Source organism: Rhineura floridana, chromosome 1, assembly GCF_030035675.1.
Source record: "Rhineura floridana isolate rRhiFlo1 chromosome 1, rRhiFlo1.hap2, whole genome shotgun sequence".
Lineage (NCBI taxonomy): Eukaryota > Metazoa > Chordata > Lepidosauria > Squamata > Rhineuridae > Rhineura > Rhineura floridana.
The window spans coordinates 258,804,180-258,829,750 of NC_084480.1; the positions used below are offsets into that span (position 1 = coordinate 258,804,180).

At 41.2% G+C, this 25,571-nt stretch overlaps 1 protein-coding gene, 1 long non-coding RNA gene and 1 pseudogene across 5 annotated transcripts in view; 2 read left to right on the top strand and 1 right to left on the bottom strand.

Annotated features, from left to right (window-relative positions):
• Positions 1-19,489, bottom strand: part of ATP6V1H (ATPase H+ transporting V1 subunit H) — a 49,858-nt gene extending 30,369 nt beyond the window's left edge. The window contains exons 1-5 of one of the 4 annotated variants that reach the window (XM_061598714.1): positions 19,275-19,486; positions 14,071-14,193; positions 8,972-9,074; positions 5,673-5,762; positions 354-467 (exon numbers count right to left, since the gene is read on the bottom strand). In XM_061598714.1, the coding sequence (XP_061454698.1) occupies positions 354-467; positions 5,673-5,762; positions 8,972-9,074; positions 14,071-14,174 (411 nt within the window). In that variant the 5' untranslated portion in view covers positions 14,175-14,193; positions 19,275-19,486. Of the gene's footprint in view, positions 1-353; positions 468-5,672; positions 5,763-8,971; positions 9,075-14,070; positions 14,194-18,988; positions 19,206-19,274 lie in introns of those variants that run through there. The other 3 variants (XM_061598722.1, XM_061598741.1, XM_061598730.1) reach the window with 3 other exon arrangements.
• LOC133375719 (5S ribosomal RNA) lies at positions 12,452-12,570 on the top strand (annotated as a pseudogene).
• A 1,227-nt stretch (positions 19,490-20,716) lies between the features above and the next one.
• On the top strand, positions 20,717-23,873 carry LOC133371384 (uncharacterized). The gene is made up of 2 exons (XR_009759313.1): positions 20,717-20,839; positions 21,553-23,873. It is a non-coding gene; the product is annotated as an uncharacterized LOC133371384 (long non-coding RNA).
• The last annotated feature ends 1,698 nt before the right edge of the window (positions 23,874-25,571 follow it).

Genomic DNA, 25,571 nt, shown 5'->3' on the forward strand with positions numbered 1-25,571 from the left:
AAGGCTTGGGAGAAAAGAGAGGAGGCTGAGTATCCTGTTTAATCCAAACACTCCAAATCAGGCCATCCTCATGGGTCTAACAGTACTTCCACGTGGGGCTTTGGCTTGGACTCTGATAATTTTTCAGTTGCAGGATCATAACAGAAGAATACTGCTGAAAATGCTTCTTCCATGGAAAACTTAAATCCCGTATTTTAAATAAAGCTTCTTTTTTTTAAGGATGATTTACATAGCCTTTAAAGAAAAAGAGTTGACAGAACACTTTATATTCAAGTACTTATAAAACTGTACTAAGTTTTGCCACAAAAAGTCCGCTCTCAAACCCAGGATAATTGACTGCTCTAAAAGCTCACCATGTGCACAGTGAAAAGATCTTGACGATTCAACATTGGCAGGAAGTAGGACCATGCAGTGTTCTTGCCCCGTTTTGCATAGTCAAAGAAAATACTAACACGTTGGTGATTCTCCTGTATGAAGAAGTAACAGAGAAAAAAGGCAGTTGATACCAAATTGAGAGGGACTGCAAGTACTTTGAAGGACAGTGTAATCATTCAGAGTGATGCATAATAGGAAACATGAACATAGTATTTAATATTGCTTTGCACACAACAATAACAACAAAACAATTGCTTTTTGAGAAGCACCTGCCTTGCAAGTAGCAACTGAGGAGGGAGGGGGAGGAAGAGGATCTGGATGTCACAGCCGACAATAATGCATTACCGAGAATGTGGGTTGCCAACTTAAATTAGAACACCCTATTACATGCCAATGATAGGAGAATTCAAATTAAATCATGGTAGCACTTCTTCCACTCCATTTGCCATTTATGAGTCTGCTGATGATAAACTGTGCTCCATAATCAGTACACTTAAAGAGGAGCTAGAAAAACATGAAGAGCAAACAAAACAAAAACCCTGATCTCACGCTTGGAGAAAATGACATATTATGAAAGTCTGAAGGAGTTGAGTTTATTTAATCTGGGCAAGAAAGGGGGTGAAAACTTGATAGAAATTTTCCAGTACATCATATGAAGTAGGAGTTTTCCTTGGTTATTATACGCAAAACAAGAAAACTATGGGCTGAAACAGATGCTGAAAAGAGGCAGGCAGCATAATCAACAGCAGCTTTCTAACTTGCAAGATGGAGTGGAGCACTAGAGCAATGCTTAGGAGTATGGTGGAATATTCACTACCAGAGATGTTTTTAAGCAAATTAGATAAGTATTTGTTGGCTTTGCTTAGCAGGATTCAACCCCTCAAACAAGAGAATCGACTAAAGAAATAAGGCCAGTCTACAGCAGCAGAGAACACCTACGAATCCCCAGATGTTGTGAAATTCCAACTCCCATCAGTCCCAGCTAGCATAGCCAAAGGTCAGGGAAAATGGAAATTGTCATCTAGCAATATTTATTTATTAGATTTTGAGGGCCACAGGTTTCACATCCCTGCTACAGAATATCCAGACATGCTCCCCACCAAAGATAAGGGTAGATGTTAGGGGCTAGGGATAGAGTACAGCCATCGCCTTCATGTCCTGCTTGTGATCTTCCCAAAGGCAACAGGCTGGCAATGGTTAAAAATACCTTTGCTGCAGGGGCTCCAGAACTGTAAAATATTCTGCCTGGTAGACTCTTTGGTAGACAGGTGAAAAGACTTTCATTCTGTCAGGCATTTGGGGATCAACTGAGATTCTTGCTGCTTAATGTAGTTTTAATGTCGTTAATTTAATTGAAATGTTTTTTCCTACTCTGTATGGTGATTTGCATTTGCATTTCTAAATGTTTTGTTAACCTGCCTTGTGTACAGATTTCTGATGACAAGTGATCTATAAATGTTGTAAGGAAACAAGACAAGATGCTAGACTAGATGGATCTCTGTCTGCTTCTGCAAGCCATTGGATGGGATTCCAGCTTTTGATAGGCGATTTGAGGACACACGAGGCCCATACCTGTTCTGAATCATTATGATTCTCCCACTATGAGCTTAAACATTTAAGCTAGTATTCTTGCCCAGAACATCAGCACAATGTGCTATTTAAAAGTAATTTGGCACAGCAGTCAAAAATCTGCCCATAAGTGCACTTAGAGATTCTCTTTGTTAATCATCACGATTCAGGCTAAGAATGTCTTCTTATAAAAATATAATTACTACACATTTAAAATATTAGAGTATTAAAATATGAGATAATTTTACACTATTCAGAAAAAAAAATATTGTAAAAAAAATCAAGGTGGTCATCCTGTCAAATAAGACAGACTAAAGCAGACCAAACTGGTTTCAGCATGTACATATGTACATGGAAGTCAAAGGAGTTACATGCATGTTCAGTCAGAAATGCTTTATGCGAAATGTATTCTTAGCACTTCCTCTGAAGGGGATAAATATGTCAGTAAAAGTGCAGTGTAGCCTGGCCACAGCTTCCCTGAGCACATGTGCTATGTTGCGAGGGGAGTATTATTTGTATTGAACATTTTATCTTGTTTCCACCTCCTTACAGTGGCTAATGGAATGCAACAAATAGTTAGCATTAAAACAATCTACCTCAACAAAATCTTAAACTAATAACTGCAATAATAATAATACATCTGAAACTCATGACTCCTCTCTTTTTTCTACCTTTCAATTTGTTTTCCCTGAAGACATCTCCCAATCTCTGAAGGGTATGAATCCCACTACTTGCCCACTCGACCCATGCCCTTCCTGGCTCATAAAAATATCTAGAGCTGAATTAGCTAACTGGCTCAGTGTAATTGTCAACTCCTCCCTCCAACAAGGCTATTTACCTGAATGTCTGAAGGTAGCTATTATTACCATTATTAAAAAAACCTTCTCTTGATTCCGCACTGTTAAATAATTTCCGTCCAGTATCCAATCTGCCTTTTTTGAGCAAAGTCATCGAAAGAGCTGTAGCCACTCAATTACAAACATTTCTAGACTCCACCTGCGGCTTCGATCCCTTTCAATCTGGCTTTAGGCCGAATCACAGAACTGAGACAGCTTTAGTTGCTCTAATGGACGATCTTCGGCTAGAACTAGATAAGGGTAATTTATCCCTGCTAGTTCTATTAGATCTATCTGCCGCTTTTGATACTATCGATCATGACATCCTTTTAGATCGCCTATATCAAATAGGATTTAGAAGTATAGTCTTACAGTGGCTCCGCTCCTTCTTAGAGGGCAGGACTCAGAGTTGCCCTTGGGGATTATCATTCCACACCCTGGCCGCTACGGTTTGGCGTCCCACAAGGCTCTGTCCTGTCCCCAATGTTGTTTAACATTTATCTGAGACCTTTAGGTAAGATTATTCAGGAATTTGGAATTCATTATCACCAATATGCGGACGATACTCAGCTGTATTGCTCTTTTCCACTGAATGCAAAAGATGCTGTCTATCCCCTTAATCAATGTCTTGTGGCAGTACAAAACTGGATGAACAGGAACAAACTAAAGTTCAATCCAGAAAAAACATAGGTCATTCTCATTGGAAAAAGTCCTCCACAAGAATTAGGCAATTTACCTTCACTAGATGGAGTTCTCCTTCCCCTAAAGACTCAAGTCCGTAGCTTGGGCATAATTTTGGATTCAGCTCTGACCTTAGAACCCCAGATTATGGCTGTTTCTAGAACGGCTTTTGCTAAATTAAAACTCGTTCGTCAACTTCGACCGTTTCTGGGAATGTCTGATTTAAGAAAAGTTACTCAAGCACTAGTGACCTCACGATTAGACTATTGTAATTCCCTATACATCGGACTACCTGCAAAATCGCTCCAACCTCTTAAATTAGTTCAAAGAGCAGCAGCAAGAATGATCACTAGAACCAGTCCGTGGGTCCACACCACGCCCCTTCTTTATCATCTACATTGGCTCCCCATCGAATTCCGGCACCAGTTCAAGATTCTGGTTCTAACATTTAAAGCCCGACACGGATTAGCACCAATATATCTGACTAATCGTCTTTCTGAATTCCAGTCTTCCCGTCCTATCAGATCGACCACCGAATCTACTCTGATTGTTCCATCAACATTTACCATCCGACACACGGCTATCAGAAATAAGACTTTCTCGGTTGCCGCTCCCTCCTTATGGAACCAGCTTCCGCCCGAGATACGACTTTCCACTTCTATCATCGATTTCCGGCGCCGGATAAAAACATTTTTATTTTACCAAGCTTTTAACATCTGATTGAAAATGTTGTAGAAAATTGTTTTAGTAGATATACTTTTATATTTTTTAATTGCGTTATTTAGTATTTTGTATTGGACTATGCCTTACTGTTCTCCACTCTGAATTCTAAATTTTTTGAACTAGAGCGGAATATAAATCCATTAAATAAATAAAATAAATAAATAAACAGCCTAAGAAAAAAAGTCTGTCAATAAATAAACTTAAATAGAGTGAAAAACTTTTTGAAAGAAAAGGAGTCTTCAAGCACTGACTGAAAATATAATTTTATTGATTTTTCTTACATTTGCATCCTGCCTCTCTTCCTGAACCCAAGGTGGTACACATGCAGTTCTTAGGTGGTTACCAATCCAGGCCCTGGACTTACTTCCAGGCAATTATGTACAGGACTGCAGCCTTAGAATGGATATCATCTGACTGTATACAACTTCTGCTTAAAGACATCCTAAGATGGGGGTCTACCACTAAGATGCTCCTGCAGAGAGTCACTGCATGCAGAATCTTAAAACTATGATGGTAACCTCAACAGAATCTCTTCTGGAGGTCTTAATACGTGGAAAGAAACATACAAAAGAAAAACATTCCTTCAGATAACAAAGGATTGGACTGTTTAGGATTTTAAAAGTCAACACCAGCACTTTCAGTTGTGCCCAGAAAGTAACTGGTAACAAACACAGTGCAATACTTTCTTTCCATCTATGGCTTGTATAGGCCACTCAATTCTGGGCCAGTTAAAGCTGCTCATTGTTTTTCAGAGGCAGCCTCATAAATGATTGCCTCATTACAGCAATCAATTCTAGATGTTGGGGAAAAATCAGACATGATGGATGTTAGTTCTATTAAACCTTGTAATAAAATTATTTTTTATAATGCAGTTCAATAGTTAGGCACTTTCAGTAACTACATTAAAAGAATTGTAAGCCTACAGGCAGGTTTCAACATCAATAATATAAACAATGAGGCTTTTACTTAATACAATATATTTAACTAAAATGGACAAATGGTTCAATTATTTGTAACTGATTAACTACAATGATGAGCTTATAAAATTGATGCTGTATGGGGTAAACAGAATTCAGTGGGATGCAGTTTGAAATATTAATAAAAATAGATGCATATTTCTCTTTTAATTGTTGAAAAAGGTTAAACGATTCATCCATTAGTGGTTTCAGCCACACTTGTTCCAAGCTGTAAATCCAGTCTTACCTCGCTATCTATACTACTTTCCACAAAATACAGAGTGTAGGTAAAACCAGCAGATGTCGTTCACAAAAAGTGTCTTCCACAAGGCACTGCTGCTGTGCTACTTCCATTCATTTCAGCAAATAAAGCACACAAGTGCCATTAAAATCAAACAGACCTGCTTGCTGGGTAGGCTATAGCCTTACAAAACAATTTAAAGTGGACAGCAAGTGGGAAGCCACCCACACTGAACTAAGACACCCACATATCAATAAGCACTAAACATGGAAAAAAAGTTAACTAACTTACCTGCAGCATATCATCCACCATTGTTAAAATGTACTGAACCGTTTGTTCCTTGGAGATATGTGTCATCAGGTTTATGAATGTTTTAGCACACTGGGGAGATTTAAAAAAAATAAAGTATTTACAAGTGTTTTCATTCTCATAAGAACATAAGAAGAGCCTGCTGGATCAGGCCAGTGGCCCATCTAGTCCAGCATCCTGTTCTCACAGTGGCCAACCAGGTGCCTGGGGGAAGCCCGCAAGGAGGACCCGAGTGCAAGAACACTCTCCCCTCCTGAGGCTTCCGGCAACTGGTTTTCAGAAGCATGCTGCCTCTGACTAGGGTGGCAGAGCACAGCCATCACGGCTAGTAGCCATTGATAGCCCTGTCCTCCATGAATTTGTCTAATCTTCTTTTAAAGCCATCCAAGCTGGTGGCCATTACTGCATCTTGTGGGAGCAAATTCCATAGTTTAACTATGCGCTGAGTAAAGAAGTACTTCCTTTTGTCTGTCCTGAATCTTCCAACATTCAGCTTCTTTGAATGTCCACGAGTTCTAGTATTATGAGAGAGGGAGAAGAACTTTTCTCTATCCACTTTCTCAATGCCATGCATAATTTTATACACTTCTATCATGTCTCCTCTGACCCGCCTTTTCTCTAAACTAAAAAGCCCCAAATGCTGCAACCTTTCCTCTCATTTTTACTGGGCAATACTGCAAGCACAGGCTGCGTGGGAAATACCAAATTTATCCAAGTTATTTTAGTAGAATGATCACAAGTTCTCAATATGATGGAAAACTCCCCCAAGTTTACGGTTACTGCAGAGACTTCATTCCAAGGAGAATTTGATAACAGTTTGCCTCAGGGCTGCGGAGTTGGAGTCGTGGAGTCGGAAGCAATTTTCGGTGGAGTCGGAGTCGGTAGAAATGTACCAACTCCGACTCCTGCTTCAAAACAAATTTTGATTGACAAATTTTTTAAAATATAAATTCAAAATGTGAAAGAAGCTTCCCATGAAGTCAGCTGTAGTTGAGCATTTCACCATAACTCAAGATGGAAAACATTTTGTGTGTCAGTGTATGACACAGGAACCAGATGAAGACAAATGCTGTGACGCCAAGATCAGCGCAGTCAGGCAGCGATAAAAATGCTCCTATGAGAGCTTCCAATTTAAAAAGACATTTACAGCCCTTTCCAGGGCTGTGGAGTTGGAAGCAATTTTGGGTGGAGTCGGACTCGGGCAGTAGAAAAATAGCGGAGTCAGAGTCGAAGGTTTGGCGTACCAACCCCACAGCCCTGGTTTGCCTTCACTGATTTCTACAGAATATAAAGGGTATGCTGTGTGAACAGCACTGTGGACGGAAGAGAAGCAGATGTGGACAGACACAATCTCACAAACTAAAAGTTCATTTTGATTTATAAGATTTATAAGAAGAGGGAAAGCTGGGAGGCAATGCTGAAGATATTTATGTATGCTTAGCCTCACCAATTTCAACAAAACAGAAGTGCAGAACTACCCACCTGCTTTTCAATAACAGTTTGTTTGTGTGTGTGCGTGCATGTGTGCGATAAATGTTGATTTTTCTCCTAGCCTAGCAGCACGCATATACCTTAAAAAGGAAGAGCAGTACTTATGCACAACATGCCCATACTTCACAAGAAACTTCAAGAATATTTACAATGGGCTGCATCCAGAGATGTACAAATGTAAAGATACATGTGCAATAGGGTTTTCCTCCTCACTTTCCAAAAAGCCACTCTGGAACATTGGGGCACTGTCTGGAATCATGGGGTGGGGTACAGAAGACTCAAGGGAGAGCAGAGAAGCAGCAAATTACCACGCAAGGCTGGGAAAGGCCCCTGTCTGAAACCATGGAGAGCCACCACTAGTCAGTGTACACAGCACTGATCTAGATGGACCAATGGTCTGACTCAGTATAAGGCAGCTTCCGATGTTATAACACTCATATTTCTCTGGCTACAGCCCAATGTTCTATGGCACTCTAAGCCACATCCTCTAAGCACCCTATCAGATGCTAGCACACAGAGGACATGTAGTTCAATTATACTTTTGGATCAGCCACTCTGAGGGCTCAATAAGGGAGCAGACCATAGCAGCACAAAAATGACTTCAACAGCAGGGCCCATGAAATGCTAAAAAGGAAGACATGTTGACATGACTTTGGTTAAAATCCCAAGATTTCCAACTCGCATGATATATGCTTCTTCAGTGGTTGAAAGTGCAGAATGCTTAGGGTTAATTCACCACTGCATGTTTGCAACTTCATAACTGAAACATCAAGCAGCAGACTTCAATATGTGAAATGGGTACCACAAGATTCACCAAGATTGTCCGTAGCACTTCGCAGTACCGCAAACACACACAAAATTTCACAATTGAGGCAGTTTGCACATTCAGCTTCAAGTCAGGGACTGGTGAAAGTTCAGTAACATGTATAAATGCATGAATCAGCTGCTACAAACCAGCAAGCTAACAAAAACTTGAAAAGTGTATTATTTGCTCAAATTAGGAAATCTGTAAAGTACCAGTAGCTAACCTGGTGCCCTCCAGATATTGTCAGACTCACCACCAGACCCAGCCAGCATGGCCAGTGCTGAGGGATGATGGCAGCTGTAGGCTAGCAATATGTGCAGGGCCACAAATTCTCCATCCCTGCTTCAAACCTCTCCCTCTCCCACAAAATATAACAATGCACAAACAATTTCAAAGGAGCCTACCGACAGTAAGCTTTCTGTATATATTGATGATCACCACAAACATGACAAACTGTTTGCTCTCTTTTTGACACAACATACCTAGCTCTCAATGGCTAGGCTCCTTTGAAATTAACAGGGCCCACGGTTAATAATTCGTAATCCAATGGAACTTAACCTGCTATTCCATGAACTGTACATGAACAAATACATTTTAAAATGTCTCAGAGTGCCACCAGCACATGAACACAAATGACCTATCAACAACTATGACCTGGGAGATCAGGGTTCAAATCCCCACTCAGCCATAAAGCTCACTGGGTGACCTTAGGCCAGTCAAGGTCTCTCAGCCTAACCTATCTCACAGGGTGGTTGTGAGGATAAAATGGGGAGGAAAGAACCATGTATACTACCTTGAGTTCCTTAGAGGAAAGGTAAGATATAAATGTTATAATAAATAAATAAAGCTGGCAGAAGAGCCGAAACAGGGATGCAAGTCCTTTAAAACCAAGGTGGCAAAAGACAAACACAACAAAAAAAAACATTTAGAATATTGAACTGCTATTCATAGAACAGATGTTTGCTCTGAAGAGATGCTGGATTACCTGGTTTCCTTCTGTTTTTATTAACTCTTGTTTCTCTTCTGGGCTCCTTTTCTGTTCAAATCTTTGAATAAATTCACAGTCTTCTGCTGAAATCATCTGTCCTCTGGCAAGGAAAACATAAAGCTGTAAAGACTTCATGCACTATCATTATTTAGATTAATGGACTGTATTTTGCTGTTCAATATTTTTCCCCATGGTGGCCAATATAATATTTCCTTACAGTGATCATTTGTTTAATGAGCACACTTCCTTTTCCAAACATAAATAAATTTAGAGCATGCACTACTCTGAACCTGAGTGTTGCCAAACAACTGTATAAAGGAAAAAGGTGATGCAAGCTCCAATGTATCTCTGACCATTCAAAAACCTCTTTGCAGCCAGGATCCAAAGAGCTGTTTTAGGCATACTTGTCTAATGCCATTTTTCCCCTTGACGCAGTATACCCCACCCCATGCCTCACCATCAATTGCTTTTGAAATGCCTGCTTAGTTTCCTAAGAAAAGCCCTGCTGGATCAGGCCAAAGGCTCATCTAGTCCAGCATCCTGTTCTCTCAGTGATGGACCAGATGCCTTTGGGAAGCCCATAAGCAGGACCTGAATGCAACAGTACTTACTGCACTTGCAATTCCCAGCAACTTATACACAGAAGCAGTCTATCTCGCAGTGGCAGCCAGCGGTGTTGGCAAGGTTGTGTTGCTGACTGTGCTTCCCAATGCCTCATGTTACTGCCAGTTACTAAGAGGGAGTGGGGAAGGGCAAGGAAGCAGGAAGTTTGGTGCAGTACAGGCGTAGCATTAGGGGTGTTGGATTGGCTCTGCTGCTGCACCCATACTATACCAAGCTCCCTCCTGCCTTGACCCTCCCCGTAATTGGCAGCGACACAAGGTGCAAGGGGCTGGGAAGCATGGTCAGCAACACAGCCCCATCCACACCACTCCAATGGTCACTATTGCTGCCTCCAACAGTTATTTGTCTTGCCGTATGTCATAGGGATCTGGTGTTCAAGAAACACAAGCACAAGCAGGCACTTCTACATTACTTGCAACTTTTCATTTATGCAATGTTTCATATACATTTGCAATGGCACTGCATATTTGTGCTGCTTCTCCAACATCCACCCAGTATAGAATACAAGACAAAAATATTCCTTTCAAGTGTTTAAATAATATATACATGCTTTTATTTGCAGGGGGGTTGAAATATATGCAATACTTATAGGAAAGTAAGTCTTAAACCTATTTTACTACTTTGACACCATAAAATGAATAATTTATAACTTAGTCTATAAAATTATACAATTTGATATATTTATCATGACATATTTATGATATTTTACTCAAATGTAAGACAGCTCTGTTTAATGGTGTTTACTCCTAGATATGCAGGCATAGGAATGCAGCCCCAAAAGTATAAATGCCTTTGTACAAGCAAAATTGAGAATCCACCCAACACACGAGTTGCAAACTGCTCCACCTGCAGCTACCTTAGCACATGTATCTTAGTTTTCACTGACAGAAATAGAAAAGAATAAAAGTTGAAAATAAAAACCAGAAACTTTGTAGTAAACAAAATCCTTTTCAGGAAGATGACAACACCCTTTAGGTATAGAAATGCATCTTGGATTTGAGTGTCATATATATCTATTCACAGGAAATTATTCTTTAATACTGTAGATTGTCTTGCTTCAAAATCTTCATACTAGACATTTGGAGTAAGTAAAACATTTTCTCAAAAAACACTCCACTCACTCCAAAAGATAAAATATTTCATAGATTTATTTATTTATTATTTGATTTATATCCCGCCCTTCCTCCCAGGAGCCCATGTTTGTTTTTTATACTGCTCTCCAGAATTTCTAATTTTCAGTGGAAAAACTGAAGAAAGTAGGAGGAAAAAAATGGAAATCCTTCCCCAATTTTTTTCTGGATTCCCCCCCCCCCAACTTTCACATCTCTAGGGAAACGCATCTTGGGAAAATCTGTTTTTTAAAAGTAGAAGAATTTTTTTTTCTAAAGTAAATGAGAGCTAAATAGTATTTGAGAGACAGGTTGGAAGCTTTCTGACTCTCTTCAAAAGCAGTCCACTATTAATTACACTACAATAATCCAGTCTGGAGATAACTGAAGCATGGACCACGGAAGCCAAATCCGCCTTCTCCCACAATGCTACAGTTAGCATATCAGCCAAAGCTGATAAAAGGCACTCCTAGCAACTCCAGAGCATTCATGGAAAGTGTTGTATTAAGGAGAAAGCCAAGCTACCTGCTCCTTCAAAAGGGAGTGCAACCCCATCAAGAACTGATTGAACCACCTTACTTAGGTTAACAGCATTTCTGACCAACAGTACCTCTCTCTTGTCTGGATTAAGTTTCAGCTAGTTAAACTTCACACACAATTCTTCATTCATCCTCCCAATAAGCTTTGGAGGTAAATTAATCAAAGACACAGCAGCTTGTCCACATCTACCCAGCAAACCATCATAACTAACCAGGGGCAAGAAAACTGTTCTTCCACATATAAGAACACCATGTTATCTAAAGCACTGTGCAAATAACTTTTTATCAGCCATAGTCCCTGCTCCCAGGTACATGCCTGGGTTCAGGTTTATTTGAGTTCCTTGCTTTCTTTTAGCTGTAATAGCTCCCAGCAACGAACCATGATTACCAATTGAGAAAAGGCAAAGAAATAAACCCAAGGATGCACACATCCTCTTCATCAGCACATTTTCCATGGGGGGGGAAGAGTGAAATGCTTCAGAGAGCTCCGCTGTAGTCTAACAACAGCTCCTACAATTCTAAATCCCTTCCCCTATTGGTCCCAGTGTGGTCCAAGGGGCTCACTGCCTGCTTGCTGGGATGCACTGGATCCGATACCTGCAGTGAAGCTTGGCTCACAGTTCAGCACCTCACTTACTCAAAGCTGTCTTCAGACTGTAAACATAGCATCCCCTTTGCCTCTTGGGTTGTCCTGACACATCATCCTCTCTGGAGACTTCCTCCACACCTGCTTCCGCCCACCATTCCCTCTTCTTTGTCCAGATGCATATGTCATTGTGTCTTTCGACCGACCCAACCAGATTTACTTTCAGCCCAGCCAGAAAAGTCCTGCATCCAAGAGGCACATCACTTGCTTTCTCGGGATCACTGCTACCCTCTACTAGAACTGCTACCATGTTCTGAGTAAACTAACTTTTTCAAGTAAATAAAAATACACTGTAAATAATATCAGTAACATTAATATGAAGGAGGTAAACCACAGGAATCATCTATTGATTGGGAATTTCAAGACACTATTTTACCTTTTCCTTAAATTTAGAGTTACTTGGCATGCCGCTTAGGAGAGAACATCAAGCCTCAAGAAAAACTTTTTTTAAAAAAAAATTCTAAGATAATATTTCACTCCTATCCTCACTATAACCTGAGCTGAAAAGCCATTTCAGAATACTAACTGGCCCTGAAAAAAAAGAGTTAAGATTCTTAATACTTATGGCCATACTATCCTGAACACACCTGACCTCGTCTGATCTCAGAAGCTAAGCAGGGTCAGGTCTGGTTAGTACTTGGATGGGAGACTGCCTGGGAATACCGGGTGCTGTGGGCTTGGACTAGAGGAAGGCAATGGTAAACCATCTCTGCATACCTCTTACCACAAAAACTGTGAATACATCCAAAAGATTCATAAGGTCACCATAGGTTGTAATCGACTTAACATCATAACAAAGATTCTTACCATAACAGGGTCACATTTTTAGGTTTCCCAACACCCTGATAACTTTCTACAGACATTCAGACATAATTCCAATACCGTGAGAGCAAGCAGCTGCTGCTTAGAGATGAAGGACAAGTTTTAAGGTTTGTTTGTTTTTTTTAAACTCTTTCAGTCATTAAGTGACACAACTGCTTGTGATCAAGTTTTCCTTGCAGGAAGAATAGTTCCTCTTCTGTTCACATGACACAGCAACAGCAACTTTATTTCCTTGCAATATTGCATTTTATCAGGCTGTCATATTATTATTACTATTAATTGTTGAGTGTCTTGCCCCCATTCTGTAATTATTTCATCAAGCAGTACCAGGAGGAGGGAAGGATTTAAAATGCCAGGAATGGGTAATATTGGGTGCTTGCTTTCCTGGGCAGTGGACTGCAATGGTATTGTTTGTAAATGAAAGAATAAACAAAATAGAGAAATATATAAGATGGGTGAGGCCAAAATTACTTAGACCTCCCAGGCCATCCTTTGGCCAGAAAATGTCCTTTGCACTGGTTGGATTCTTGCTATTTCTTTTAATCTCCTCTAGAAAACAACATGTACTTATGAACACTGGGACTATGAGAAGCTATGCCCCATAGCTACTGAGACTTCCATTTTTTGAACAAGAGCTTAGACTCATAGAACCTTATACCTACCACAATGACAGCCTTGCCCCTATGGGGTTGTATGAAGATTTTTTTAAATGGTTTCACGTTTCAATTTGAAACATATCCCTACTTTTTAAAAAACTAAGAAAACTAATTCCCATTAAAAGCTTATTTTATTCACATATTCTGCCTCTACTGCCTTTGTATTTGAACTCCCTGTGCTTAAACACTCTATCTTATAAACTTGTGGAAAACAGATATTTTGGTTATATGGGCAGGATTTGACAATATGTTCACCACCATGCTTTCCACAGCAATTGCTCAGACAGCCTCTGGAAAGCAGGAGATGCCCCAGGGTTCTTCCCAAACCTAGAGCTGCAGAGCAAAGGAGATAATCCCCCTCACTAGCCCCAACGTTTGGAAGGAGCCTAGGTTTGTTTTTTTTAATGACTCTGACAGATGTCAGAGAACCCAGCAAGCATAGATCCAAAACTTGCCTCTGCTTCCAGCCCCAAACTCATCTCTGTGGTTTCTGGGTGCTCCATACTACCAACAACCAAATGTCTTTTCTTATGAAATGTCATTTCTGGTATTAAGTAACAGTTAATTTCCACGGACTCAATATTTTCCAGATCTCCTAACAGTGTGCAAGACTGGTTTTACATGAACATAAAAACTAACTAGTCTAGAAGCCTACAGATATATACTACTTCTAGTAATCTGTGACCAGTTAATTACTTACTGAAGATATGACTGCCAATTCACTTTGTTGGCCCGAACTTCAGCAGCTTTGGCAGCAATGATATTGGTGGGGACAGCAGCATCTACAGCACCCCGGATATCCATTTTTATCTTGATTCAAAATCTGTTGAGAGAACAAGATTAGCAAACATTAGGTTTCATACAAATTGAACAATGCATTTTTCAGAGTTCAACATATAGAAAGTGGATATAGTTGATCCAAAAGGTAAACCCTAGTAATTTCAGGAAGAATTAACTTGATTAAAATCAATTAGACTTACAAGTCTGTTGTTTTTAATGGATTGTTTCGTGTACAAGATTTGCATGCCTTATCATATGCTACTTTCTATGGTGGCCCACTAAAACCTGCATATACCCAAATTTCCCAGGAATTATATTATGCTTTCCTAATTGTACATTGATTTGGAATCAAACATTCTCTAAAAAAAAATAGTCCAAGGTTCACATTGTTGCAGAAATATTTCAGTAATGCACATATAATTAGCTATGAAGAGATGTCCATACAATACATAAAGCAGCGCTGGATAAAACATAAGTATAATTCATCCTTAATGAACTTTTTGTTAATCACTTAGCTTCCTTTTCCTGTATGGTATAGAAGCAGAGGCATACAGACATCTAAACCTTCAGATGTTTACATAAATAACAATCACTTCTGTGTTTCATTGATGCAAAGCACCATGCAAGACACACAATAATGTCTGAATCACAAGGTTCTAATAGTTGCAGGTATGTATTTGCAGTTTAATTCTGGATTGCTCAACCTACTGAGTAGCCAACCTGCATAAAAATCTAAAGTCAATTACTTTAGAAATTGGCACCAACATTCCAAGTTCCGATGATTTACTATTTATTTTATTTTTTATTTGACAAGATTAATATATTGCTAATCAACAAAAACCTCTAAGTGGTTTACATAAAACAATATAAAATATGCCCTAAAAAACAAGAAAATCGAACAAATTGACATTAAACATTTCAAAATATATTTAAAAAATCAACAGTTTGAAAAACATATATACATAAAATATTATGTTGAAATTACATGTCTGGGTAGGTTTGCCTAAACAAAAGTTTTTTTTAGCAGGCATTGAAAATAATACAGGGAAAGTGTCTGCCCAATATTAGCAAGCAGCGAGCTCCAGAGTTTTGGTACTGCCACACTTGATCAATTCTTTGCAAATGCAGAATGAACATTCCATGGCCCTAGTTCTGCTAACTGAAGTGGCTCAGTGGGCACGCATGGGCCAAGGTGATCCTTACTAAGCCTAAGTATGTCTAAACTGAAGCAGTACCATATTCTTCCTGTTTCCTCATGCCTCCTGTTTCTCTTATATTCTTGTGCTATATTATAGACATAAGAACCTTTTGTATTCTAAAGCAACATGTATGTTGTTAGCGTTATAGAAAGAATAATAATGCGCGACATTCAGCAGAGATGCACATGTGTATCAATTATATCAATTAAATTGTAAAATAAATACGGCACAAATTAAATCAGCTGTAGAAAATCCTTTTAAAAGATTTTAAAGATCAATGAAAGCTTTTTCACATATGCATCTCCATTCTATTTGCCACTGTTAAAAGTTCCCAAAATTCAAGGCAACATCTTCTAGGCAGATGGGTTTGAGAAATTTAACAGTACAATCTTATACATGCCCATTCAGAAGCAAGCCCCATTCAGTTCAATGAGCCTTTCTTCCAGGTGGGTATAAGATTGGAGTGTTATTCATCTGTTTTAAAGGGTGCCCCCTTTACACATCAAAAATCTGAGTACTACACAGATTCACAAATGACTTGTTATTTATTTATAAAAATATTTATATACTGCTTTCATAAAAAATATTGAAGTGGCTTAAAATGATATACATATATACATATACAGTAAAACTATGCAAAAATTTAAAATCAGAAATCACTGACTGCTTTTTTATACTGCTTATGTCAATGAATCAAAGAATCAAAGGGCTACAATGTAAGCAAGGATCATCTATTTCAGCCTACAGCCCTAAGATGAGAATATATGAGTAGCCCTGATGGATCAGGCCAAGGCCCATCAAGTCGACCATCCTGTTTTCACTGTGGCCAAACAGATGCCTATGGGAAGCATGCAAACAGAACCTGAGTGCAGCAGTGATTTCTACCAACTGGCTCTAACAGTGGAGGCAGAACACAGCCACCATGACTAGGAGCCACTGGTAGCCTTATCATCCATGAATTTGTCTAATCCTCTTTTAAAGTCATCGAAGTTGGTGGCTATCACTACCTCTTGTGGGAACGAATTCCATTGTTTTAACTATGCACTGTGTGGAGAAGTACTTTCTTTTGTCTGTGATGAATCTTTCAACATTCACCTTTGTTGGATGGCCCAAAGTTTGAGAGAGGGAAAACTTCTCTGTCCATTTTCTCCAACCCATGTACAATTGTATATATCACTATCATATCCCCCTTCCCTCACCTTTTCTCTAAAGTAAGAAGCCCCAAATGTTGTAACCTTTCCTCACCGGGGGAGGGGGGGTACTCCAGACCTTTTATCATATAGGTTGCCCTTTTCTGCATCTTTTCTAGATCTACAATGTCCTTTTTGAGGTGAGGCAACCAGAACTGTACACAGTACACACCACAGATTTATATAACTTTGTCATGATATTGGCAGTTTTATTTTTAATCTCTTTCCTCATGATTCCTAGTATGGCATCCACCTTTTCACAGACCTATTTATTTATTTATTGTACTTATATACTGCCCCATAGCCGAAGCTCTCTGGGCGGTTTACAGTAACTAAAAACACTAAAACAAATATACACATCTGGGCAGACATCTTCATCAAGCTACCCACTCTGACCAAGGTCTTGTTCCTTGTCAGTCACTGCTTGTTCAGGCCCTAGGAGCTCTATGTGAACTTAAGATTTTTTTGCCCCAGCATGCATCACTGCACTTGTTTACACTGAATTGCATTTACAATTTTACTGCCCATTTGCCCAGTCTGGAGATATCCCTGTGGCACTTCTTGCAATCCGTTTTTGTTTTAACCACCCTGAACAATTTAGCATCAGCAAACTCAGCTAGCTCACTGCTCACCCCTAACTCTAGGTCATTTATTAACAAGTTTAAAAGCACAGGTCCCAATACTGATTCTTGGTAGACTCAACTTTCTACATCCCTTTCTTTGGAGAACTGCCTGCCTTCTGTGGCTCAATCAGTTACTGACCCATAAGAGGCCTCTCCTCTAATCCCATGACTACTAGCTTACTCAGGAGTGAGGAAGGTACTTTGGTGAGGTACTTTGTCAAAAGCTTTTGGAAAGTCTAACTGCACAGTGTCAGCTAAATCACTTCTATCTATGTACCTGCTGACACTCTAAAAGAATTTCAAAAATAAGAAAAGACTTATCCTTGCAGAAGCCATGCTGGTTCTGCTTCAGCTAGACTTGTTGTTTAACCAGTTTTCCCAGAGCAGATGTTAAAGGTCTAAAGATATTGTTTCTGAGCATGTCTTTCCTCTTCTCACATTCCTCTGGCTCGGTACAAAGTTGTTCCAGTATTATTTATTATTACTTTTTTTTATTTATTAAATGTATATCCCACCGTTCCTCCTAGAAGGAGCAACCGCTTTGTGGAACACTCTTCTTACAAAGCTTTGCTCACCCCCTTCTCTTGAACAATTCTAATTAAGCTTATTAATTCAAGAAATCCTTCCCAGTGGGGGAATGATAAATTTTCTGACGGTGGATGTTACAGTAGTTTTTATTGATGGAGGGTATATTTACTATGATAGTTTTATTTTGGTAAGCTGCTTTCAACAATTCATTTTAGAAAAGCAAGTAATAAGTTAACAATAACAGAAATGTGCAGAATGCCTTTCCCTTACAATAGAATATCCACTGCTATATAACATGGGGCATTGTTTCAAGAAGGATCTCCATATTTGAGAATGTAGATTTATCGCCAGTTAAGGTTGAGGCTGTAGACAAAACTCAAACCCTTTCTGAAACAAGCAGTTTCTGGCTCAGGCAACAAGCAGTTTTGCCCAGGAGCTCCTGATTAGCTTGCTCAACTTCCTATGAACACTAATGTTATTGCCTTTTTCTAGCTAAAGGCTAAATTTTCAAGCTACAATCCTAAGGACACTTTACTGGCAGCAAGCACCACTAAACACAGCAAAACATACTTCTGAGCAAACGTAAACAAGATTGCACTGCACATCATCCTAAAGTGACCTTCACTTGTGCTTCCTCCTTTCTTAGGTAGGTCCAACTCTCTGATGCCAAAACATGGTAAGGGCAGAACTTTCATAAACATCAGCCAACTAGTTCTGACCAAACCAGTTCAAACTCCAACAGGACCATTTGCTTACACACACAAGCTAGATCAATCCTTTCCTCCCCTCTACTGGAAATATGCAATAAATGTTATTGGATGAAACATCTCCTTCTGTCCTCTGCGTTAGAATCAACAAGATCAAGTCTTACCTCAGAAAAAGGTATACAGCCTAAAGTTCACCTGTATGTGTTGCATTAGTGGCACCAAGATATTAGTTTAATAACAAGAAATCATTTAACAAACTTTCAGAAAGCCAAAGCTCTCCTAGAGAGACTGAAATGAGCAGACAATTCCCACTCCAAGATCAGATTGGCCCTATACTGTTTTGTACTTGCTTTTTAAAATGTCACAGCAACATCTCCATCTTGACTCACTTATTTTAGTCATCAAGACCTATTTTGTACGGTAGAGCACCAAATCGAAGAGTTCGAGAGTGCTGCTGATCAGTATAGCTGTAATTGGCCATGACCGCTAAATACGGAACCTCCCTGATGCCTCCAACTACCAGAGTCTGGATGCACAGAACCTTCACGGTCTGCTTGCGACCTGCCCTGTGGCATCTATATAATCACTCACTGTTTAAAAGATGACGGACTCCGCCAGGCCCTTCTCATGGCGAGGTGACTGCGGAGCCTTGGAGGCACGAATGGGATGTTCTTTCGCCTCTCTGCAGCTCTGTCATTCTGTGAGCACCAGCGGTCTCCCAGGCAGCACGCAATCCCCTCGCCAGTGATGCTCGACAGAAGGCAAGCAGATGCAGCCCCTCTCACTTCCTGATGCCCACCAGCCCCCGACAAAGGCCTTTCGCTCCAGGCCCCAGAACTCTTCCCTACCCCACTCCCGGGCTGAAGGCCTTGCTTACCTCCTTCCCTTCCGCAGGCCTGCAATGAGCTTCCCGGAATCCGCAGCGGCAACGGGTGACCCAGACTCAGCCGCTGAGCAGTGAAGGGACAGCGGAGACTTACGATCATGTGACTGCGCTCAGCTGACAACAACAGCGGCAGTAGTATGAAGCTAGGGATCGCGCGAAGGCTCTATTCGGAAACGGGAAGTGTTGGCAGAGTGTGCTGGCGCGCCTGCGTGACACGCAATAGGAGGCGGGGCTGCTGAAGGCCATTTAAGGCCGCTCCGCCAGTCTCCCGCCCTCCTTTGAATTTTGGCGGCGAGGCTTTTGGTGCGACAAGGCCTGCGGCGCGGTGAGGCCTTGCAGTGTCGGCAACAGCGGCAACGCTTCCAGCTCGGCAGCCTTGCAGCGGCGAGGCTTCCGCCAAGAGAGGCCTTACAACGGCGGCGGGGCTTCTGGCCACGGGAGGGCTAACGGTGGCTGCGGCGGCGGCCGCGAGGCCTTCTAAGGGCGTGTGTGGTGCATTCAGCGCACGTGGCTTTGCTTGCCTTGTCTTGGGCGGTGTTGAGGCGGTGACCCCTTGGCCTGGGGAGGCCCTACAGCGGCGGCGGCGGCAAGGTCCTCCCGTAGTGGGAGCAGCGGCGGCAGCCTGGAGGCGGCGGCACATCCAAGGCATTACAGGCGGCTCAAGAGCACAGGCGAGGCGGCCTTTGGCTGTGTTCTTTCCTCGAGGGTTCCTCAAGGGGATCCCCGTGGTGGTGGGTGGGAAAGATCATAGTAGGGGAATTGGGTGCCGGGCACCAGCTCCATCACACCCCCTATTTGGTCACTTGGTGGCCCAGGAGGCCTGGATTGTCTGCGGCTGGACAAGGGAGCCAGTGGGTCGGTGACTGGGGTGTGCAGGATGACAAGAGGGCACAGTCTGGCTGGGCTGTGAAGGTGCTGGGCCCCCCTTTAGTGCTTCCTCACACTTACCGCCTTTCCTTTCTGAAGGACGCACGCCCCTTGCTTCTGCAATGGGGCATAGGCTGGGGGGGATTAGCAGAAGGGAATAGACCCAGCTACATGCTCAATCTCAGGATGCCACCCCAAAAGGGCAAAGTGGGCCGAAAGGGAAGGGCAGGGCCCCCAGGGCGGAGGGTAGACGCCCACCCCCAGCTGTGGAGGAGTAGAACATAGCCAATGCACTTCATGTGTTTTATTGCTAGGATTATTCTACCATTTACAGGGATCTCGAACCCTGGAGATGAAGGATTGTAGCTCAGTAACAGAACACTTGCTTTGCATGCTGAGGGTCCTCAGGTTCAGCCCTCAGCACCTCCAGTTAGGGCCAGGAGATACTTCTATGGGGGGCCCCTCGCCCACTAGAGAAAGTGAAATAGGAATAGACTCCTTTTCTTCATACTGAAGTGTATTTTTAGTTTAAACCGAATGTTCCTTTTCATTTACCAATTACCTAGAGAGGCAGCTGGACAGCCATGTGTGGGGATGCTTTTATTAAGGGATGTACTGAAAAGGCATGAAACATCTCCTTCTGTCCTCTGCGTTAGAATCAACAAGATCAAGTCGTACCTCAGAAAAAGGTATACAGCCTAAAGTTCACCTGTATGTGTTGCATTAGTGGCACCAAGATATTAGTTTAATAACAAGAAATCATTTAACAAACTTTCAGAAAGCCAAAGCTCTCCTAGAAAGACTGAAATGAGCAGACAATTCCCACTCCAAGATCAGATTGGCCCTATACTGTTTTGTACTTGCTTTTTAAAATGTCACAGCAACATCTCCATCTTGACTCACTTATTTTAGTCATCAAGACCTATTTTGTACGGTAGAGCACCAAATCGAAGAGTTTGAGAGTGCTGCTGATCAGTATAGCTGTAATTGGCCATGACCGCTAAATACGGAACCTTCCTGATGCCTCCAACTACCAGAGCCTGGATGCACAGAACCTTCACGGTCTGCTTGCGACCTGCCCTGTGGCATCTAATCACTCACTGTTTAACAGATGACGGACTCCGCCAGGCCCTTCTCATGGCGAGGTGACTGCGGAGCCTTGGAGGCACGAATGGGATGTTCTTTCGCCTCTCTGCAGCTCTGTCATTCTGTGAGCACCAGCGGTCTCCCAGGCAGCATGCAATCCCCTCGCCAGTGATGCTCGACAGAAGGCAAGCAGATGCAGCCCCTCATTTCCTGATGCCCACCAGCCCCCGACAAAGGCCTTTCGCTCCAGGCCCCAGAACTCTTCCCTACCCCACTCCCGGGCTGAACGCCTTGCTTACCTCCTTCCCTTCCGCAGGCCTGCAATGAGCTTCCCGGAATCCGCAGCGGCAATGGGTGACCCAGACTCAGCCGCTGAGCAGTGAAGGGACAGCGGAGACTTACGATCATGTGACTGCGCTCAGCTGACAACAACAGTGGCAGTAGTATGAAGCTAGGGATCGCGCGAAGGCTCTATTCGGAAACGGGAAGTGTTGGCAGAGTGTGCTCGGCTAACGTTCCAGGGTGCTGTAGATACAACTACTTTTCAACGTCATGGTTAAACCTTGGGACAAAGGGAGCTTTTTTTCTTTAATTGTTTTCCCCGATTAATAACTGTATTGGAGGTTTAACGGAACAGTTTTAAGAGACAATTTACAAGCAGTTATGATAAAAAGCAGTTATAGTAGTTATTACATAGACTGGTTAATATCAAGATTTGTAATGCCAAGGACCTCCAATATACTCGCCTTCCCTGCGCAGATAAATATAACATGAATGTGCTACATAGATCAATTAAAAACACATCACAAATGATCCCTGTATTAAATATAAAGTATATCGAAACAGGTTAATCAAATAAATAAAAACAGCAATAAATGATAAGCTGATTAAGGCGTTTAATACACAGACAAGAAGACCACTGACTGTGCAGAGTGTAATTCTCTAATGCATAAGTAGTGCCGGTCTCCGGCATAAAAATATAAATGAAGCAGAAGTCTACAGTAATGTCAATGTAGCCCTGAGTGCTGGCCCTTTTAGAGATTAGCCACCAGAGCTTGATTCATCAGTCCAGTTGCTGGTTTACCTTGAAAGCACAAACAATAAAAATTTACCATTTAGAAGCTTCAGTTTTCCTAACAAACGTTTGTTAAGTTTTGAACAATCCTTGCTGTTGAAACCCAGATCTCTCACTTTGCTGTGGTGACAGAACAGCAAAGAAGAGATGATCTTCCTTACTAGGGGTAAGGGATGGGATATATATTTCTTTATTTCACTAATAATGTGTAGATCAACTTAAATCTAAGTGAGATAAATAGAAAAAGATAAACAGCACTTTGTACACGGAAAAGTGCTGCAGAAATTATTTTTATACATTCAGAGGTAATGTACATTGTTGGACTAACCAAACAATAGCAAATATTATGTGATAGTTAAAGGAAAAGAACACTGTATTGAAGATAAAGAGTCCCAGAAGTAATATCACAAAGGCCCTCCTTTTCCCCTTTCGTTTCCTCTCTCATACAAATGAGAGATCACTCTTATACTTCTAAAAATTGCAGCCTTGGTGTTCTACTATTTGACCTTTTAAAATCCTTTACCCTAAATTAGCTTTTATTGCATTTCTACTACAGTATTAGCTCCTGTAAAAGAAACAGAATGGGTGATCTCTGAAAGTAAAGAATATGCAAAAGGTCAGGATAACATGATATACTTATATAATTCACACAGTATACTTGACATTAAAAAAGGGAACAAAAAATGGCAAAGCTGAAATCCATGTGTACACCAGACAGAACTTAAGGGCAGCACAAAATCAACTTAATTCTTTCTTAATTAAAACCTATCATATCAGCTTGTGCAGAAAGCATTAAGAAGAATTATTGGGATGGCAAGATTTTAAGAATCTAAACGTGGTGAATCAAGCTTGATTGGGGAAAATCCAAATGGGGAATCTCTTGCTTTCATTTTTTTGCTAATGCACTGTGCCTAAATATACTGGCAACCATCCAAAGCTTTGTAAATTCAGGCTTTTGCCTCAGCAGTTCATACTCCCAAAGGAGCAGCTTATCTCTTGAGCAGTGGGAACTCTTGACATCAAACAAAGCTTCAGTTCTGCATGTGGTTCTTCCCTGTCCACATACATCATTTTGTGTGGATTTCAGCTTTTGCACATAAGCAAGCAAGGACTGTTTTTGTTGTTTTCACATGAGGGACTATACATTACAGCAAATCATTTTATTCCTGCACTCTCATAATTTCAAATTATGTTCCTTAAAAAAAATAATTCTTGTGAATTTAGAAAAGTAAATATTCAAATATGGAAATAAAAGGCCCACTATGCACAAGGAGTGCCCTTCAAGTTTCTCTGGATTGTGCCTGATTCAGTGAGGGAACTGCCATGTACAGGGTTATGATCAGAGTATAAGCCCTGGAATCACATATTTCAGTTTTACATAAACTGTAAATGACACACCTTCTGGCGGGAATCACTAGCACAAGCGAACAAAACTCAAAAATCTATATAACACAAGATTAGTTTTTATTATTTTCTTAAACAGCAAAATAAAAGATACAATTACTTTTACTGAACTAAGACAAATTGTCATTGAATGAGATTAAACAACACTGAGTAACTTACTGATGTATGCCTTCAAGTGTTTTAATTTGATTACAGTATATTACAAAAGACCAACAAATTCATGGAGGATAAATTGCAGTATATTGCAAAATACAAATTCATAAAGGATAAGGCTATCTATCATTGGCTACTAACCATGATGGCTATGTTCTACCTCCACTGTTGGACGCAGTATGCTTCTGAATCCCAGTTGCTGGAAATTGCAGGAGGGGAGAGTGCTCTTGCACTCGGCTCCTGGTTGCGGGCTTCCCACAGGCTTCTGATTGGCCACTCTGGGAACAGGATGCTGGACTAAATGGGCCACTTGGCCTCATCCAACAAGCTCTTCTTATGCTCTTATGTTAACACTCAAGCTTTGTTTTGCTATCGTAGCTGCAAGTGTTTCAGCTGCGGAAGAGACAAGCCACTTTGGTGGTATGGATTGCTAAACTAACCAACCCCCAACATTCCAACTACACACATGGTTCTTTCATATGTGCGCATATTTTTCCACAAGCCATCTCCCATGTGTGTTGTTGACACATAGACTGAGCATGATATCCAACTGTGGCATCCTGCTTGTGTAACTGACTTCTGCTTGTGCAAACAGGACTTCCCCATCCTCTCCCCCCTGCAACCCCTAATGCACCATCAAAATCTGTTCCAGAGGCTTGGAGGACCCTCCAGAGCAGACTAGTGGTGGGGGCTGCAGAGTATAAGAAGATGTGCTGGCATGATCTTGGATGTCACCAGGAATGTATGGATTTGTCCCTCCTAACTGTTAGCCCCTGCTTTATGGTGTTTAGGGTGCCCACCGACTATCCTGTTATGCAGGGATGGGGAACTTGTGGTCCTCCAAGGGTTGGTGGAATATAGCTCCCGTCACCCCTGACCATTAGCCATGCTAACTGAGGCTGATGGGAGCTGGAGTCCAACAATCTTTGGAGGGACACAAGGCAATAGTCACCCTGAGTCTAATAGCTTGGTTGGTTGGTTGATGGATGTTTCATCAATGGGAGTTAATTATGGAAGGTTTCTTTTCCTGATTCCTGGGAATCTCTCTCCAGCTTTGGGAAAAATAATACCCATCAATGTTCAGGAAATGAACACTCTCTTGCTTGTAGGAGAGATAAGAGGAAAAGTTTAGAACTACGTTTGCCATTTTAATGGAGAGACAGAAGGTCAAACTAAATGTGGCATCTTTCACACAATTAGAAGAATATGGTATTTTAAGTGTAAAAAACAGACATGAAGATCTAATCCAGACTGGTACTCTGATGAAGGAGAGAGTGGGACTTTAAACGTTTGCCCCCTGCTATGGCCCCTCTCCAGATCATGCCCCTTGCACCTGCTGCTTATACTTCCATTTGTGTGAATGAGAGTTTTGCTTCTATAGCAAATGACTGGAGGGAGGGATCTAGATCAGGACAGAGTAGGGGGCTAAGTGCTAAAGCCCCCCCCCCCCAGCCATCCACCATGTCCCAATTGCTAATTCCATGAATGGTGACAAATTTAATTTGGCTGGCTGTCTCTCTCTAGTCTAAGTCCAGCACACTACCATACAGGCTCTTTTATATATGCATAAAATGTATTAAGTCATTCTGAGCTAACAAGGATTTCATTCACAAAACATAAAATCTCTGAAAGACTGCTACTGTAATTGGATTACAGCAAATGCAGAACAGTGAAACCAAAGGGCACCAATTTGTCACAAATAT